Source organism: Maniola jurtina, chromosome 4 (assembly GCF_905333055.1).
Source record: "Maniola jurtina chromosome 4, ilManJurt1.1, whole genome shotgun sequence".
NCBI lineage: Eukaryota > Metazoa > Arthropoda > Insecta > Lepidoptera > Nymphalidae > Maniola > Maniola jurtina.
Window position 1 is genome coordinate 7,747,737 of NC_060032.1, and position 12,213 is coordinate 7,759,949.

The 12,213-nt window shown below is 33.2% G+C and overlaps 4 protein-coding genes and 1 long non-coding RNA gene across 10 annotated transcripts in view; 2 read left to right on the forward strand and 3 right to left on the reverse strand.

Annotated features, from left to right (window-relative positions):
* Positions 1-5,156, forward strand: LOC123864551. Its single transcript, XM_045905096.1, has 5 exons — positions 1-283; positions 401-2,311; positions 2,811-2,980; positions 3,529-3,723; positions 4,467-5,156. Exons 1-5 carry the CDS (start codon positions 193-195, stop codon positions 4,710-4,712), a joined length of 2,613 nt encoding a protein of 870 aa, XP_045761052.1. The 5' UTR covers positions 1-192; the 3' UTR covers positions 4,713-5,156.
* On the reverse strand, positions 4,859-9,740 carry LOC123864563. The gene is made up of 3 exons (XR_006795810.1): positions 9,588-9,740; positions 8,902-8,906; positions 4,859-4,870 (listed from the first exon to the last, which is right to left on the reverse strand). It is a non-coding gene; the product is annotated as an uncharacterized LOC123864563 (long non-coding RNA).
* Positions 6,186-7,959, reverse strand: LOC123864561 (zinc finger CCHC domain-containing protein 24-like). The gene is made up of 4 exons (XM_045905116.1): positions 7,758-7,959; positions 7,510-7,614; positions 6,810-6,947; positions 6,186-6,547 (listed from the first exon to the last, which is right to left on the reverse strand). The coding sequence occupies exons 1-4, from the start codon at positions 7,779-7,781 to the stop codon at positions 6,359-6,361; spliced, it is 456 nt and encodes a 151-aa protein (XP_045761072.1). The 5' UTR covers positions 7,782-7,959; the 3' UTR covers positions 6,186-6,358.
* The window catches only part of LOC123864556 (decapping nuclease DXO homolog), a 10,628-nt gene continuing 7,284 nt past the window's right edge, over positions 8,870-12,213 (forward strand). The window contains exons 1-2 of the mRNA XM_045905107.1: positions 8,870-8,877; positions 9,422-9,427. The gene's annotated coding sequence lies outside the window, so the exon portion shown is untranslated. The remainder of the gene's footprint in view (positions 8,878-9,421; positions 9,428-12,213) is intronic.
* Positions 9,838-12,213, reverse strand: part of LOC123864552 — a 19,446-nt gene continuing 17,070 nt past the window's right edge. For all 6 annotated transcript variants that reach the window (XM_045905099.1, XM_045905100.1, XM_045905101.1 and 3 more), the window contains 4 exons: positions 11,959-12,068; positions 11,263-11,469; positions 10,653-10,879; positions 9,838-10,428 (listed from right to left, as the gene is read on the reverse strand). In XM_045905099.1, the coding sequence (XP_045761055.1) occupies positions 10,203-10,428; positions 10,653-10,879; positions 11,263-11,469; positions 11,959-12,068 (770 nt within the window). In that variant the 3' untranslated portion in view covers positions 9,838-10,202. The remainder of the gene's footprint in view (positions 10,429-10,652; positions 10,880-11,262; positions 11,470-11,958; positions 12,069-12,213) is intronic.

The window sequence follows — 12,213 nt, forward strand, 5'->3', positions numbered from 1 at the left end:
TCTCTCATCTGTCTTAGAAAATAAAAATATATACCATAGAGATAACTATTATTATTAAATGTAATATCATTTATTTTACTTCCGTCTCGTTTCTCTCAAAACGGGAAATTATACTAATGAGAAGCTATTTACATTATAAAAGAATATTAAAAAAGGCAAATAAAACTATTTTTATTACCACTTGACAATAACATGGAGTTCACTCCAGAACTATCCGCTTTTCAAGGAATTATTATAACTGCGGACAGCGTATATTCTTTCTCCAAATTGAAAGAACGAGGAGGTATCCAACGCAACAAAATATTTTATAAACTTATTATTATACAAATAAATTGATTTAATTTTATTTTCATTATTTAGTTGAATGGAGTTGATATGAACTGTTTATTATATTTTTCAGGCAATGAAGAAAAAATTGAATATGTCGTAGACAACTTACGAAACTTTTTACAGAAAGGAATGTACATGCGAGAAAATGGAGTTTTGGAGGAAAATACTCAAAACCGCAAGTTTGCTTTTTATATTTGTCTAAATTCAGATTTACCAATTCTAGAAGAACTGATTGACTTGGATGGCATTGCTTTTCTAATTTGGACTATACCCACTGTGTCTAAATGTCTCATGTGTGAAATATTTTGGAAACTCCACATGGACAAATTTATCTATGAAATACTAGTTTTCACCTGCCCTCTGTTATCCTTGGAGGTAGCGGAAGCATTATTAGTCCACTTCAAGTATTTTGATCCCACAGAATGTATGCAAAAATTAAAAATGTTGAGTCTAGGATGTTACAGAATGATATGCAGATTAATATATTTTAATTTAGAAGGGGATGAAATAACTCGCAGCTTCAACAATTTCCAAAAGTGTCTTAATTATTTTTCTGAGCCACCAAATTGTAGTAAATTGGATAGATTGAGTACAGATGATGAGTACAAGTATATTGGAAACCGTCTGCATGAAATGCTTCAGCTGGTATCTGAATGCTTTAATCATTATATGAGCCCACAAAAATTTAAGCCAATAGACTTCCATGATCTTTATGAATTAAGTTATAGAGATGGAATTGTCATTAATGAGCAATCTGCTGTTCCTATAAGCCAATGTAACAACAGTGATGTATTAGAAAGTATAAACAATTGTAATATAGCTCTATTGGATAAATGTAAAACCCTCATAATGGAAGTAAGTGTAGAGATATTTTGTGCGTGGAGTGAATTTGAAGAAAATGGACAAAGCATGCAGCAAACCATTGGCGAGTTATGTTACAATGTTCACACAGATCTGTGTAAAATCAATGGTGTGTCAGATCATGCAGTTGTTGCTATGCTACAGCAAATTTCTTGTAAGCCTATGGACTTGGCTGAAGTTATCAATAAATCTGACACTACTGCTATCATACAAAACATAAATAAAGAGGATAATGAAAGTACTCACTGGATTAAAGCATTATTATATAAAGAAAATCTGTGTGAGGATATAAATTTGATTGCGCAAGTCACTTCCCATTTAGAAGCTTTCAATGAAGTTGAGTGCTACAAATTATTTAAAATTGTGTACAGTCATCTTAAGGATAGTGTTGAAAACAAAGAAATGCTACTATTATTAGCAATCAAAGCATTTCAATGCTGTTCTAGTAATAATAAGTATGAAATAGTTGATGAACATTATGGCAATGGTAGTTTCAATGACAATTTGCAAACTACAGAATTCAACAATATGATGACAGAGATATTTAATAAATTAATCATTTCTCCAGATGCAGATTTGTCAGATATCTTGACTGTATTCTTACAGAATCCTAGAAAAGTGTACAGCAAGATATTTCATCTGGCAAGTGAAAATATGCATCAAACTGAAATAATGCTTAAAGTTATGAAATGTTTAGAAAAATATTCTAAACATTATTATGATGAGGGTCTGGAACCTTGTATAGTATTAGTGTCTAAGGAGATAATAGCAAGTGATCTGGACACTGAAGATAAGCAAAACAATTTTATATGTTTTTTGAAAAACTTAAAATCAGCAAATGCAATACCTGGGCCAATGTTACTGTTGTTAATAATCATGCCAAACTTACACAGTGGACTTGTACACAAGGACATTACTCAGATCTGTATTCAATGTAAGCTTTTACAGGCAGCGTACACATTTGATGAGTTGAGAGAATACAGAGCGCCTACATTGGCCATGCTAGCTCAGGCATTGGATACTGTCCGCTGGAAGATGAACACGTATGTTGCACAAGCACCATCTACGCTAGAACTAGTGCTGCAGCTGCAATTAGTATTAAACACCAATGACATGACAGGTAATTTTCTTTTTTAGGACCAATTTTTCAATTTGGAAATAATAGGATCTTGGACAGTAGTAATAAAATGATATGTTTTGTATAGCGGTAGTTTGTAGGGCTAGAATTCATTATTAAGAGGCTCCAAAATGTTATTAAAGAACTACATTACCTATTGCATACATAATATATTCGGTAATAAATTAAATTATGTTTAACTTTTTAGTATTTATGGTTATTGAAGTTTGGGGGTTTTTTTTTTTAAATTTTATTACTACAGTCCAAGACTATTCTTTCAGAAGTAACAAACAGGCATTTTGTCAAATTCAAATTCAAATTCAAATTATTTTTATTCAATTAAACTTTTACAAGTGCTTTTGAATCGTCAAAATAATCTACCACTGGTTCGGAATGCTGTTCCTACCGAGAAGAACCAGCAAGAAACTCGGCGGTTGCTCTTTTCAAATGTACAATTTACAATAATGTCATGTCGAGGGTGATTGAAATTTTTAATTTATAGAGAAAGAAAGCACATGGCTCAAAAGCAAGTTAAGGAATATAAATCCTTTGAACATTTACTACTTCAGACGACTTTGGAATCCTCCGGGAAATACCTTTGTTGAAGTCATTAGTGGAATGCACATACACAAGGATATGGATATAGAACATTTGTCATTGTGGCTCTCACAGGTATTTAAAATTCTTTTATCATAAATACTAACGAGGATACTAGTGATAGTGATTAAAATATTAATGACTTAATTTTGATTTTTAAGTTTAAGTGTTTTGTTAAGTTCATTAAACTTAATCTTTAAAAATGTAATTTGTTTGAATAGTAACATCACTGTGAATACACCTTTACGCTGTAGTTGCACTGATGACTCACTGCATTCTTAACGCGAACGAACTATAGTGTGGGAATTTATTAGCTGTGAGTGCTGCTATATGAAATAACTACCTATTTCGGAGCCGCCATATTATATATAGAGTTGTTTGTGCCGTTTGTGCCGCCATCTTTGCTGACACTATAATATAGTGTCAAGTATGAAAGTAATTCGTTTGACAAAATATTAAACTTAAGAACTCCACTTACATGACATATTAAGATTTAAGAACTTATCATAGAGATATTCATGGAACCTATTTTCAAGAATCTGAAATGTCAAGTTCGCAATGCAAGTGCTGCACTCAAAGCATAAGTAACTATTAATAATGTTGTTACTTTCTTTCCATTCCAGACACTAAGTTCCACTATACTTCAAGAATGGTACCAAATATGGGACAGTCTTTGTACAGTATTTGAAAATGTGAAAATATTAGATGTATTTCATGATGCATTATTATTACTATGTGTAGCAGAAAAATCAAACCATACAGAGTCTACAAAAGCGTGTCTAATGTACTGTATGAAAAACTTTGTTGCTACCACAAGGGTAAGTTTAACATTGCTGCAAAATCTTTTGTTTAAAAAGTTAAGACATAACTACATAATGTAAATAAATTCTATTCATAATAATTGCTTTGACGAAAGAGACGACTGAATGAGGAATTTTTATTCTCAACAAAGAAACGTAACTACTCTTATTAAATCTTATTTTGCTACTCTGTCCATTAATTATTTTAAAAATGAAACTAAAGATCAAACATAATTCGATTTAGGGAAATGAAACAAGCATTAGAATATTGATGCCTTCTTCTATTATATAACTGTTATGTAGGCATGTAAAAAAAATGTTTCATCCAATTTTTTTCAAAAAAATATTTAGATCCAAATATTCGCTATGCAATGAAATCATGCAATTATTTACTCCTTAAGAAGCCAATTTTTAATTTCTGAAATATCATGTAAATAAAAAATTTAAATCATTTTATCGCAATGTAATATATGTCTACTTATCTCTCTACCTAAGAACCATTGATATAGTATAAAATTATAAACTAGATGAGCTCTGTGACTTCGTCCGCGTGATTTAGGTTTTTGAAGATCCTGTGAGAACTCAGACTTTCTTCGATAAAAAGTAATCTATATCCAACTCGTATGCGAGCGATCTCTGTATGTCCAAATGTCATCAAACCAGTTAAGTGGATAGAATGTAGACATACACACTTTCGTATTTATTAAAAAAAAATAGTATAAAATATTTCAAAATAAATAAAAAAATCTTCTTTTTTCCAGTACAAATTTTTCAAAGTGCCACTAAGTGATAGTCAAGTGATAGCAGTGTTCGAAAAATTTGCAATAATCCAAAACGCAGCAAAGGAAAGCTATATTGAAGAATTAGCAACTATTTTTCTACCGCTTTTTGCTTATATAGCCGAGAAAAAAGAGGATCTTTCTGCCGGTTTGCCACAGACTTTAGTGAGAAAGTTCAAACATACAGATATGATAAAAAATCTTTATCTAACAAAAGTATCAAAATAAAACATAATTTACCAATATCTTTATTTTCTTTTCCATTTTCTTTGAAATAAGTTGACTACATTGCTTAGTATTTTCATGCGATCACTTAACCACTATACTTATTATAGCAGATTGAACTTGATGCAGCACAGTCAACGCACTTTGTTTGTGGGATATAGCTTTTCCAAAAATATGACGCGAAAATAGGGAATGATTTTATTTTGTGTATATTTTGGGATTATCGAGGACACATTTACAAAGAAAAATTAGATATGTCGCAGCGAAAACGCATAAACCGGGAGTTAGTCATATAGTTTGTATATCCCTATAGTATATACAAACTATTTGTATATCCCGGGAGTTAATATATCCCTTAGGGATGTTAAACGAAAACTCAATTATAGGTTCTATTTCTTCCTTCTTGCTCTGGGATTTTGTGATAACATCGAATGTGGTTCAAAACATCTGAGTACTAAAATCTAAAGTTAGTAATGTTAGATTAGAATATAAACATTCATGTGCCCGGCCTATTTTCGTGAAGCAGAGTAGGTCAGTTCAGTCTGTCGTTACATTTAATAAACTATGCTCAGTAATTATTATGATATCACTAGATTTGTTTAATGAAATGATCCACTTAATCGAGTTGTCGTTTTAACATCCCGCGGGAGTTAACCATATCCCTGAGGAATATGGTCAACTCACGGTTTATGCCATTTCGCTGCGACACATATGTAGAGTTGATTTTTTCTTGCATTGATATCTTGATGTGATATTTTAAGACTCAAAATATACTCAAAATATCTGTTTTGTGACTACTAAGTACATATTATATGGTATTCATATTTCCATCCAAATACTTAAACCTTAAAAAAAGAGCGCTGACTGTATTTATACTATTTTCTTGTAGCATGGTGCGGTAACAGAACAATGGAATGTAACTTAGTTGGGATTTAGGTTCATTAAATTAGACTAAAGAAGCAATTATTGTGAGAAAACTCCTTGCACTTCTGATATAGACGCATCAGCACAAGCTGCTTACTTAGTCTATTATAATAATAAATAATCATATCAATCTCAAAGTGCGCCAACCTTCCGTGCACTTTCTGCGTTAAATCAGTTGATTGGTCAGCACCAGAGCCCAGATGTGTTTAATATAAGTATAAACAGTTTTATCTCATGTATAGAATAGATGTATAGATAGTAATTAGAAAATATTTGTTAATAATTATACAGGGTGTTTGGTAATTAGTATATAATGACGACATGTACCCATGCCACTTTGATCTGATAAATACGATGCTGAAGTAAAATGACGAAATAAAATTATAAAAATTTCCATACAAAATTTTAATTTTTTTTATGTCCAAGTTTTCATGGCCCTAACGTGCCCTAACTCACTGAGATCGTTGGCCTTGGCCTATCTAAAGATGGCCAACGATCTAAGTGAGTTAGGGCACGTTAGGGTCATAAAAACTTTTGACATAATTTATGGGTACGTGTCGTCTTTATATACTAATTACCAAACATCTGTATAAGTCGTGACTTGTAATGCGGGTTGGCATTAGCTGTTAGCATTGCAAGAATCTGTACTAATAAATAAAATAAAAAAATTCAAACTCTCGCACGTCACCCGCACCATGCTACAACTGACAAACTATAAAAGAGTATCACCAATTTTTTGAGTATGTTCTCATCTGTTTTGTTCTAGACTTATGAGTAGTTGGAGCTGGTGGTTTATATTTTTTATCAAAATCCTTGCAGGAATAGCCAAGCTGCTGACACATTTGGCAAAGTTCTCTCACATGTTCATGTCTGTTGTCAGTTGAACTAGTTAGATCCGTAGGTTTTAAATCCCTCTGAAATTAGACCATAAAAGTAACAAATTACCTATTATAAAGGAGATTTTTATTTTAGGATGGTTAAAATCATAGACTTATGAATTTTTCGCTACGCTCATTATCGTACATTCTAAACCTATGGTTAAAATACAAGATAGGCTATTTCTTTTTGAGATCCAGTTCACTTTAACAGAAAGGTAGACTCAGCCTTTTGGTTTGTATTAAATTAAAATATAAATAGGTAACTGTAAAATAAACAAATTGTAATTCACGAACTTACATGTTTATAAGGCAGGGTAGGTGTCTTACAATTTTGACACATCTGATACTTATTTGGCCAGCACCAACGACTGTTCCAGTATCTTCCACAAGCACCACAGCGGAATTCTCCAAATTTGTGAGCAGGTCCAGGTGGTGGCTTAAACAAAGAATGATAAAAATGTACATAGGAATTAAGATTATGTTCATAATTTAGAGCAAATGTGCATTGGTTTTGCACCCACAGCTACAATCCAGCTGGCCGGATGCAGTCCATAAGAAATTTAATTATGTATTCAAACGACGATGCAGCTCACGATACGCATGTGGACGCTGTGGGTGACCAGCTGGGTTGTTTTTGAGGCCGTGGTCGCACTGTCTTAGTCCATGTAGATTTAGGTTTTTAAAAATCCTGGGAGACTTCGATTTAAAAAAGTATCATATGTCCTTTCCTCTTAACTTTTCGGAATTATGTTGTTAGTGCGTTTTAAGCTTTTAAATATCATTTGCTTTAACAGTTATGGAAAACGTCGTGAAGAAACTTGCATGCTGAGTTTTCTATAATGCATTCAAAAGTGTGCAGTCTGCCAATCCCCACTTGGCCAAACCCTTCTCATTCTGAGAGAATACCCGTGCTCAGTAGTGAGCCGGCGATAGGTTGCTTGTTAATGATGATGACCTGGGTCTAAGTGCATTTTTGTATGAAGTAATAATATACATACACAATGAGATCTGGTAGCTGTACTGATGCATATTTCACACGTATGGTCGATGATCACTAAATTGTTCACTGCTGTGCGATTACAATGTTTACAATGTTCACGACCCTAAAATAATATTTAATAATAATTATTAACAGATATTTCATCGGTAAAAGTTAGGAGCAATAAAATTAAATGCAACTTTTTATGAATCAAGTTACTGTAGACCTACAAAGTTGAAACTTGAACTCAAATAGTAAAAAACATACCTCACGGGACCACAAGCAGCCCATACTTCCAAGAAAAAGGGAAAAAACAAAACAAAATCGAATATAAGTTCAGTATCGTCTTCGAAAAACCACGAAATGATCGAAAAAACTTTTGATCTCAGATCAAAAGTTATTATGACCCCAGTATATTATTTGTCGTCTTTCTTTGAATATGCTTTGAATGTTTGAATTTGACTTTTCAAAGGGGCATTACCGTTCTACGCACACGATTTTTTTTCAAACTGGTTTTACGGCTCTGGGATCTAGTCCTCTTGAGCCTTACCCCCACGAGGCCAAGCCACGACCACAGAACAATAGCATATGATCAAAATCTAAATAATTGCTAGTTAATTTTTAGACTGAGGAGTTTGTATTCTGTAAGTTAGTATTTGCAATTCTATGTTGGCAGCGTCACATACGACAAACAGTATACCATAGATATGAAATCAGGCTCAAAAAGCTAGAATCCAGAGCCGTAAAGCCAGGTGAAAAAAAGGATGAAAGAAATAGCGGTAAATTTTAAAAACGCGACATATCGTTTTATCGCAATCAGCCCGATTACGTTTAAAACTTTAAACGGTTCATTTTGCGTATGAAATGAATATTGTTGCTTCTCCGCCACGACTTTTATGCTCAAGCTTATCCTTCATTTATTTAACTAACTCGATTTAAATAAATGGCGAAGTGAGAGAGATATTGCACACGACGGATAATTAATGTTTCATACCTGATAATTATAGTAGTGAAAATCACGGCCAGTGATGAGTAAACTATGTCATAGCCGTGGTCTCAGCCCAAAGAACTCAAGTTTTAAGCAAAAAGCAGAGTTCTAGAACTTAATCATTATTCTTTGGCGATAAAATTGTGGACAGGGCGATTTGATAGTTTTCAAAGAGTTTGCAAACTTGCATTGTCAGAAAATATTCTTGAAAAATGACTTATTGTTTGTATAAACCTAAAATCAAATAGTACTCCCTAAATCCTAAATCTAGATAGTATCATGATTTTATTTACTAATCATTTTGTAGATGTGAAGAATCAGACCAAAAACATTTTGGTCTGATTCTGGAATGGTTGGCACCATTTTGGCCATTCTTGTTGGATTGTCTATGCAAAGGTCCTCTTCACTAAAATATTTTTGCACTATTGCTTTACGCTGCTTCAGGTAGGACATACAAAGATTTCGGGCCGAGAGACGTTTAAACTAAACTGACCCGTCTACTTAGTCTAGTTATGTCCTAATCATATCTACAGTAGTATTTTTTTTTTATACATTGAGGATTACATAATGTTGGAGGACATCGTCATATTACTTTGTTATCATTACTCATATAAAAACTTTTTACAGTTAAAAATAGAAGAGGCTACTACAGCTTCAGAAAGTTCAACAGTCCATTTGCACCATTCAAACAGAATTGGAGAGAACATCACTGTATTAAGATTATATTGTATTAAATGTATTAAAAATGCATTATTAATGTTAAAGTTTATTGTAAATATTTAATTCTTAATATAATATAATAATTCGTTAATAGCTCCAATGATTATTTAATTAAAGTAATTGACATTAAAAAAAAATTATACTAATTGAGAAATTAGAAATATTTAATAATATTCTAATATAATAAATGCAACTAACAATATTATACTAACAGCATACCTACATAAAAGTCTGTCATAAAAATATACATTATATTGTAGATATGGTACGTACCATGATTAATTGGCTCAACATTTCGTGATATGTACCTGTGATCTACAATATAATATAAAAATATATTCCGTGATGAATAAAATGGCCATTATCGTGATTAGTCAAATACCCATAACTTAAGTTGCAAGAGACGGGTCTGCCTACGAAATTCAAATTTAATTTGGTTTTTCGCAATTTGTAAATTAATACGACAAAGTAGGCTTATGGCATTCTAATTCCGACAATGGCAGTATCATCTTCACAGGATTACATAAAAATCTTTACTTGAAAGTGTTCAGTTTAAGAAATTAGTCAAAATAATGAGTTTGATATGAGTTACTCACAAATTAGTCGATACAATAGCTAATTTCTTAAACTGGACCATTTCAAGTAATGATTTTTATATAAACCTGTGAGGATGATACTGCCAGTGGCGCAATTAAAGTGCTATAAGCCTACTTTGTCATATTAGTTTACAAATTGCGAAAAACCAAATTAAATTTAAATTTCACGGGCAAACCCGCCGCTTGCCCCTTAAAAATTATGGCTGAATCAAATTCCTCATCAATGAGGGTACTTCCTCTATGTATTTGTACATATAATTAATGACGTTAGGAAAATGAACTCTGAACTTAAAATAATACATAAAATTTCCACTTCTCGCACATAAAATGTAGTACCTATCCGCAGATACATTCCATCTACTGTCGTTCAGAGCAGTCTTTGACCTGATACAAACTTTAAACATTCATCTAATAAGTGTTATTTAAAAAAAAGTCCTTATCGTTAATTTTAGTACAGTCTTGTAGCAAATATTTTTGTTCGTCGTCCACACGGCCTCTTTTGAGCAAATACACTAAAATGTACTGGTAAGGGAACACAGGTACTTTGTGGTGGAAGAAAAACCGCAACTTGACTCTTTCAATTATCTTCATGTCCACAAAACAGTAGTCGGCAGAACAACAGCTTCCGGGAGTTCTGTAAACAAAATGAATTTCTTTATTGTAATTTGCATGGATTTGTGGGTTAAACTAGTGACCGCCCGCGGCTCCACTTCGAAAATTCGGAATTTCGAAAATTCGCCTGATTCTTTATCTATATTACAGAGGTGACCTCTGTCTAAAATATGAGCTTCCTAGGCCCAAGGGTTTAACACGAATATAAATCGAAAACGAAGAACGATCGACATAAGAAAGTTTTACCTGGGATCATAAGTGACAGGCTTCGCCTTGAGAGTCTTGAAGATCATTTGATAGTACTGCCTGTACTTCTTCTTCATAATCAGCACGATCTGTTTGCCTTCGAAGGGGTATTTCGAGCGATCTTTGTGCAGCTCCATATGCCAGAACACGGCCGCCTTCGCCACTTCAACGCTCGTGTTGTCGATCTCGACTATTTTGGGGTGTCTTACCCATTCATACATATTTTCCTGCAAATTAGGGCATTTTTAGGGGTTTGCAGAAAAACAAGGCGCGATTTCCAGTCACGATTTAAAAAAAAAGAATATTAGTCGTTTTAATCATGACTAACATTTCCCTTTCCCCTCCAAAGGGTGGGGTTTGTACCTTTCCGATTTCAGTCCACTCCTATAACCGTTGAGCTATTGAGGCTCATACGATACGCAACACACGACATACTGCACACAACGTGATATTGCAAATATTGAAAAATAATTTTTTTTAGGTACCTCAAGGAGGTAAGAAACAAAGTTGCTATTAATGCAGATCATACTATGTCAGAAGCCTGTTACCAACATCTTCATTCTAGATAATTCTACATCTTCATTCTAAATAAACACATTTCAAGACTTACTTGTAAGAACTTCTTGCATCGAAAACTGTCGTATATGAAACTGATGTGAAGCAACCACTTCCCAGTGGCAAGGGCGCACACCATCATCCCGGAAAACGTGTCGTTTGGCAACACTGACACAAAATGTGTTGCCAACATCTCCATTTTCGTGTTCTCGGCAACCACTCCGCCCAATTCATTGACCATTGCTACTATTCGATCGCGATCCTGTAAACATTTTCCAAATACATAGATTAATATCTATTTTTCTCTAAAGGAATCTAAATATATTATAAAAGGAAAAAGTAACTGACTGACTGACTAATCTATCTATGCAGCATACATTTGGTATGACAGGCAGATAACTATTATGACATAGACATCCGGCTAAGAAAGTATTTCTGAAAGTTCAACCCCTAAGGGGGCAAAATGGAGGTTGCAATTTGTGCAGTTCACGCGGACGAAGTCGCGGGCATAAACTACTAGACTATAATAATTTTGAATTCAGATTTAAAGTATGACTCATATCACATATGACTTTTGTCGCGTCACTTCACACCAATGCAATGTGTTTTTGTACCAAGTTATTTTTCAAGATTTTTTTCAGAAAAGTTATACAATATGATTCGTGTTATGTTCATCATAGCACAGATCGTAATAGCATCGACTATTTCTTTTATATATCTTAAAGTAGGTATTAATAAAAATTGTTTTTACGTGAATATGTTCCGATAGCATGAATACTTTTTTATCGCAGGCACAGATTAAATTCTGTTTCATTTTCCACGAGTCTTCAGAAGTGCCACTTGGCGAAGCATAGTCACTGTCTGTAAAAAAATGTTGGAGTAGATTAATTAAGAGACGTCCCCATGAATAAGTTAATCCCCATATAAACGTAAGTTTGCCTTTTATTCTAATCAAGCTCAATGTTTATAGACATGTTCAAGGAACTAATATATGTGTCTGTAGTTT